This window comes from Triticum aestivum, chromosome 3A (genome assembly GCF_018294505.1).
Source record: "Triticum aestivum cultivar Chinese Spring chromosome 3A, IWGSC CS RefSeq v2.1, whole genome shotgun sequence".
NCBI classification, from domain to species: Eukaryota; Viridiplantae; Streptophyta; class Magnoliopsida; order Poales; family Poaceae; genus Triticum; species Triticum aestivum.
Window position 1 is genome coordinate 607,831,550 of NC_057800.1, and position 6,678 is coordinate 607,838,227.

The following is a 6,678-nucleotide window of genomic DNA, read 5'->3' on the forward strand; positions in this document are numbered from 1 at the left end:
AAGGTTTAAGACAAGGTGATCCGATGTTTCCTATCCTTTTTAACATTGTAGCCGATATGTTAGCCATCCTCATAGCACGCGCTAAGGAGGACGGTCAGATTGGTGGGCTCATCCCGCACTTGGCGCAAGGAGGCGTCTCTATTCTTCAATATGCTGATGATACATTTATCTTTATGGAGAATGATTTGCAAAAGGCGGCAAATATGAAACTGATACTATGTCTTTTTGAGCAACTTTCTGGCCTCAAGATAAACTTTCATAAGAGTGAGCTTTTTTGCTTTGTTAGAGACAAAGAAAATGAAGACCAATATAGACAGTTATTCGGGTGTGAGGTCGGCACACTACCGTTTACTTATCTTGTTATACCCATTCATCATCGAAAACTCACTAACAAAGAATGGAAAATTATAGAAGATCGTTTTGAAAAAAAACTAAGTTCTTGGAAGGGTAAAATCATGTCATATGGGGCACGGTTAACTCTAATTAACGCAGTTCTCACAAGTTTGCCGATGTTTATGTTGTCTTTCTTTGAAATACCCAAAGGGGTATTAAAGAGACCTGATTTATATCGGTCTAGGTTCTTCTGGCAGTGTGATGAGCACACACGAAGTATCGACTAGCAAAATGTGATATCTTGTGTAGACCTAAGGACCAAGGCGGATTGGGCATTGAAAACTTGGAAATCAAATATAGGTGCTTGCTTAGCAAACGGATATTCAAGTTACAAAATGAGGAAGGGGTCTGGCAAGAGCTCCTCCACAATAAATACTTATATTCGAAGACCTTATCCCAGGTGGAAGCCAAACCAACTGACTCTCCATTTTGGAAGGGCTTGATGAAGGTCAAGTCTTCTTTCTTTATGAGAGGTTCATTTGAAGTTGGTAACGGTCAATCCACTAGTTTTTGGGAAGATACCTGGCTAGGGGACAATCCTCTTGCGGTTGAGTACTCATCTTTGTATAATATTATGCGTAAGAAAGATGATACAGTTTAATCAGTCCTTGGTTCAACACCTAAGAACATCCAATTCAGGAGGGCCTTGATTGGCGATAAATGGATGGCGTGGCTCCATTTAGTTTGTAGGTTGATGTTGGTCAACCTATCTCATGCGCCTGACGTCTTTAGATGGAGACTAAATACTAATGGGGTGTTTACTGTCAAGTCTATGTATGAAGATCTTATTAATACAGGGCCTGCATTTCGTATAAAGCATATATGGAAAATCAAAGTACCATTAAAGATTAAAAAAATTATGTAGTTTGTTCAAAGGGAGGTGATCCTCACCAAAGATAATTTAACTAAATGAAACTGGAATGGATGTAAGAAGTGTTGTTTTTGTGATAAGGATGAAACAATTCAACATCTTTTTATTTCCTGCCCTTTCGCGACTTTGATTTGACGCACGGTTCATGTTGCATCTAGTTTGCCACCACCAACAAGTATCCCAAATTTGTTTGGGAACTGGTTGGTTGGTATCAACAAAATACTTAAGGGTCCTATCCGTGTAAGGGTTTGTGACTTACTTTGGGCAACTTGGAATTGCCGAAATGACTGTGTTTTTGACAGGTCTCGCTCTATTAACTTTTTGCAGGTAATCTTCAGAGTCATCGCATCGATCCGTATGTAGATGCTTTCACATGCGTTATTCAATCGGTTTGGCGGGCATGCCACTAATAGATTATGTGGTTAAGTCATGCAATCTTTTGTTTGTACCCATTATTTGTGATGTTTTTTTTCCTTTTGCCGTTTTAGTTGATACTATGTCCGTTTCAAACCTATTTATTTCCTTTTAATAAAAATGGTTGTGTTTCCCTTTTCGAAAAAAATGAGGTGTCTAAGAGCAACTCAAATGGGGCGACCAATTTCGTCCGAGGCCATCCGTTTGGGTCGGCGCGTACAAAAAAGCCGGCCCAACGCGCCGACCCAAACGGACGAGCGTCCGCTTTTGTCCACCTGTCGACCCATTTCCGATCCATTTTTGAGCCTAATTTGCGTCGGCACGGACACAAGACGGACGCGCGCGCTCACCCTCTTTCCTCACCAGGCCCGCTGGTCGGTGGCACATTGGATTCACACCCTCGCCCGCCTGCTACGCCGCCGGCCATTTTTCAGATAAGAATGGATACATAGATAATTCTAGCGTACACAGATAAAAAGAAAAGACCACTACTCGTCGATTCCTGACTCCGACTCGGTAATGTCCTCCTCCGACGTCTGAATGTAGGCGTCAGCATACGCCTCGTCTTCAAAGTCCCAACCCGCCGTTTCTCGAAGCTTCAGTTTCAATTGAGCTGCCTGCTTCCGCAAACGCTTGTCCTTCCGATAGGCGGCTCGCTCCCTCCTCCTCGCGTCCCTCTCCAACCTCCTTTGCTTGTAGAACTGGCGCTCGTCGATGATGTCATGTGGGAAGCCTCCGCGTCACACCACCAAGGCTTCCACATCCTTCTCCGCGATGGCGAGGCGACGCTGCCGCCTCCGGTGGACACGACGATCCTCGTCGGTGAAAAGCCGCGGGAGAGGCGCCAGATCCTACGCCCGCTGGCTCGACACGTTGGAAAAATTCATATCCGACGAGGCCTCAGGAGGCGCCACGCCACCGCGTCATGTGCGCGGGCCGCCTCCTCTGCGGTGTCGAAGGTGCCGAGGATAAGACGTTTCTCGCGAAATCAGATCTCGAAGGAGAAGGCGCCGGAGCGGAGCTCGCGGACTCCGCGAAAATCAGAAGCGCCCAGGCGGCGGATCGACATGGTGGCGCAGAGGCGGCGAGAGTGGGCGGCGAGCAGAGGCGGCGAGAGTGGACGGCGAGCAGAGGCGGCGAGAGTGGGCGGCGGACAGAGTGTGGAGGGAGCGCCTTCTTTATAACGAGCGCCCGCCGCGGCGCACGCGAACCTTTCCCACGCGCTGGAGCGCCAAAACCAGCACGCGCTAGGCCGCTTTCCCCACGCACGCGAACCATTCCCGCGCGCTGGTGCGCCAAAACCAGGACGACAGCATGATCTAAAACGCGCGCGGTCATGAAATGGGTCGACCCGTTGGACGCACTGCCGACCCAAAACTAAAAAAGGACGGACGGCGGACGGGCGGCAGACCCAAACGCACAAAAAACGAACAAAAACGTTGTCTGTTTGGGTCAGCCCATTGGAGTTACTCTAAGACCCGGTCGAGTTACGTCTCTGCAGATACTATACGTGAATTGTCCCGAGACCGCGATCCAAATACGTTTCTTTGTTCCATGTCACCGCGTAGAGAATTTCATAGACGTCAAACAGAGCACGCACGCACGGCCCCTGGTAAAGTTGGTGATTGGCAAGTGAAGACGTAGTCCGGGCGAAACGAAGGACTCTAGTTGTCGTGTCTCGAGGCTCGCTCAACCAGTAAAGCACAGTAGTTGTCAACTTGGGTTAAAGAAATGGAGAGGGAAGGGAAGGAGAGTGGAAGCCAAGGGGGACACTTGAACCGGTCCAAATGGCGCGACCTTCCTCACGTTGGCGACGACCAGCTCCTGTACTGCACCCAAGGAACCAGATGGTATATAAATACGCCGGCGCGGGTCAGGGGCGGAGCCAGAAAATTTGACCAATGGGTTCACTTGTTAGCTCATTGTGAGGACTGGGTAAAGTCATTGTAACAAATAGAGATATGCTACTCACTCTGAGCCATATTAATTTTGAGAGTACCTAACCATATTAATTGACGCTGGTTTAGTACTCATCGAAGAGTGCAAGACGTACCAGTTTGATGAAATTATAAAGTCACTTGTTTAAATTTTATAAATAGAGTCACGAATATAGCTCCCTAGCTTTAGGACCAACTTCTCAACTTCCAGAAAAGATTAAAAAAAACACATTAGTTTGACAAGTTTCAAGTAAACTACCATGAAGTGAAAGCTGCATGTAAATTTACTCACATTTCAGAGTGCACCCTTCAGATCTTTCATCATCTGAAAAAAATAGTTTATCTATGCATAAAAGGCTTTGGGAGATCATATAAATTAATTCCTCAGAATAGAAGGTTTGGGGGATTAATCAACAGAATTTAACACACCTACATCTGGTGGGTAGGCTTGAAGTCCTTAATACATCATTATCTGAATCCGATGATGATCAATTTCTATTTGATAAATATTCGTACCATAGCCTAGGTCAATCAAAGTTCAGATGAAATATAGTTAGAAAACTAGGGCAAAGGTTAATTTCGTGCTAGGATAAGACCTGCACAAGAAGGACGATGTGGTCTCATTACCTTCAGTTTGGATTTCAATTGCCGGTCGCTGCTGACGGCTGACCTGGTGTTCTCAGCTAGTCGGCTTGCCGCTGGCCGTCGGCGATCCGGCGCCGCCATGCGCGAACATAGAGACGAGAGACCAAGAGACGATGTAAATCGGGGAAACGTACTGCGGAAACGAGAGGCGCGTGTCGTGGGTTGCGTACATTTTTTTTTTTGAGACAAACGTGGGTTGCGTACATGATGACATGGAATTGATAGTTAGCCCATCCAGCCTGCTTCGTGGATGGTATGGTATCACATTTACTTACGGGCTTTTTTTAGCTGTACTTACAGGTTTTTTTTCCTATATAAGAAAAACAAGGTGTGAGCTTCTGGTTGGGTTACTGTTATATAAAACATTAATGGGCCAAAAGTCTTCTCGTTCGCATGTTCCAGTTTCGATGGGTTCAACCGTACATTCGTATTGGGTTCATACGAGCGATCGCATCTATACATGTACGTGACGTGAAAAACTCGTTGGGTTCAGCTGAACCCAACGGCTACACGCTGGCTCCGCCCCTGGCGCGGGTCAGTCTATAGCACCTCAATTCCAAACGCGAGCTTCCTGAGAACAAAGACGAGAGAGAGAGAGAGAGAGAGAGAGAGAGAGAGAGAGACGTTCATTCAGAAGGGCAGAGCAGCCGACCACCGACCGGCCGTGGGAGAGGATCGAGTGTTGGTTAGCTTTCCGGCGAGAACGAGTGAGCAATACAATGGCGCGCGGTCTCCTCGAGGTGCATCTGGTCCACGCCAAGGACCTCTCCGGCAGCGATTCCCTCGGTGAGTAGAGTACTCTACTGCACGGGTGTTCTTGGCTTCGATTTGCTCCGTTCTGTGTTCGGTTGTGGACGGAGATTGAGTTTTGTGCTTGCCATGTTATGTGCAGGGAAGATCGATCCGTATGTGGTGGTGCAGTATCGGAGCCAGGAGCGCAAGAGCAGCACCGCCCGAGGCCAGTCCCTGCTTCCCTTCCACACAGCTCTGTTTTCTTGGTTCCTCTTCCTCGTCTCTACCCTGCTCCACGAAAGTATATTTTTGCTGAACGAAACAGTCGCGTTCTGTAAGGCCTTGTTCGGTTGCGGGTGAATCCGAGTGGATTGAAGGGGTTTGAGGGGGATTTAAACCTCTTCTAAGTCAAAATATGAACCAATCCTTGCCAATCCCCTCCAATCCTTTTGGGGAGAGGATTAACCGAACAAAGCCTAATGCAGATGCGGGGAGGAACCCGAGCTGGAACGAGATGTTGAGATTCCAGATCAACTCCTCCGCGGCCAACGTGCAGGATAAGCTCGTCCTCCGGATCATGGACCACGACAACTTCTCAAGCGACGACTTCATCGGCCAAGCAACGTGAGTAAACTCCTACTCCCAGCTGCCAAGCATCAGCACTTCAGCAGCTAATTGAATTGAAGTGGCAAATCAAAGACGAAAGCAAGATCTGGATCAAATTACTGAATATATCTGTGTGATGCAGGATCAATGTGACTGATCTGATCAGCATGGGCATGGAGAGCGGCGCGTCGCGGCTGAACCCGGCCAAGTACAGGGTGGTCACCGCCGACAACTCGTACCACGGCGAGATCAAAATCGGCATCACCTTCACCGCCGCAAAGGTTGATTCCCATTGCCAGGTTGAAGAAGACGGAGCACAGGTTGGGGGCTGGGCACAGAGCTTTCGTGGGCAGAAGGTCTGAGGGTCCCTCGGTCGTGCATAATTAGTCGTGCTGGTTGTGGGCGTGGCTTCTCTGCCAACCGCATCATATGCCTTTGATTAACTGATGTGATTCCAAGTGTATGTACGCTTCATTTTGTAGCACTTTAGATGTATAGTCACAACAGCTTAACTTAGCCAAATTCATTTATGATTAAGATTCTTTTGAAACACCATACATTCTACACTGTTGGATTCTCCATTGTTGAATGCTTGTTGATGCCTTGATAACTTGGTAGCTTGTACAAGGTGTGCGTTCATGTACGAACCCGTTTTTCGATTTTTCCTGCCAGCCTCAACCTGGGCGCTCCTTACACGGGAGCAGCCCCGATTAAGTATTTTATGTATCGCAAACGGCATGCTTTAATAATTGAGAGATGCTACACTTACGTAAGGATTTCTACGTACCTTACGCATACGACCCGGCGTGGTGGAATTTTATTGGGCCTTACCTCGCCACACGGGCCCACCCTGAAAATGGGGGGGGGGGGGGGGGGGGGGGTAGTTAGCGTGGGATGGGTTTACGTAACCTTTCGTAAACCATCACGTAGGTGTTGCATTATTGTTAATAATTTGTGATAATCTAGCTGCACTAAAGAACTGTAATCATGTTCTTCCTTGTGTCTTTCTTTTTTTGTCACGTGTCGCTCCATCCCTAGGGCGGCACGGGCGGCGACCCCAAGCCGCCGAGGTGGCCGGCC

The 6,678-nt window shown here is 47.9% G+C and overlaps 1 protein-coding gene across 1 annotated transcript; it reads left to right on the forward strand.

Moving 5' to 3' along the window:
- Nucleotides 1-4,823: 4,823 nt before the first annotated feature.
- Nucleotides 4,824-6,168, forward strand: LOC123058779 (elicitor-responsive protein 1). The gene is made up of 4 exons (XM_044481462.1): nt 4,824-5,046; nt 5,153-5,218; nt 5,478-5,616; nt 5,741-6,168. The coding sequence occupies exons 1-4, from the start codon at nt 4,980-4,982 to the stop codon at nt 5,958-5,960; spliced, it is 492 nt and encodes a 163-aa protein (XP_044337397.1). The 5' UTR covers nt 4,824-4,979; the 3' UTR covers nt 5,961-6,168.
- Nucleotides 6,169-6,678: the final 510 nt, after the last annotated feature.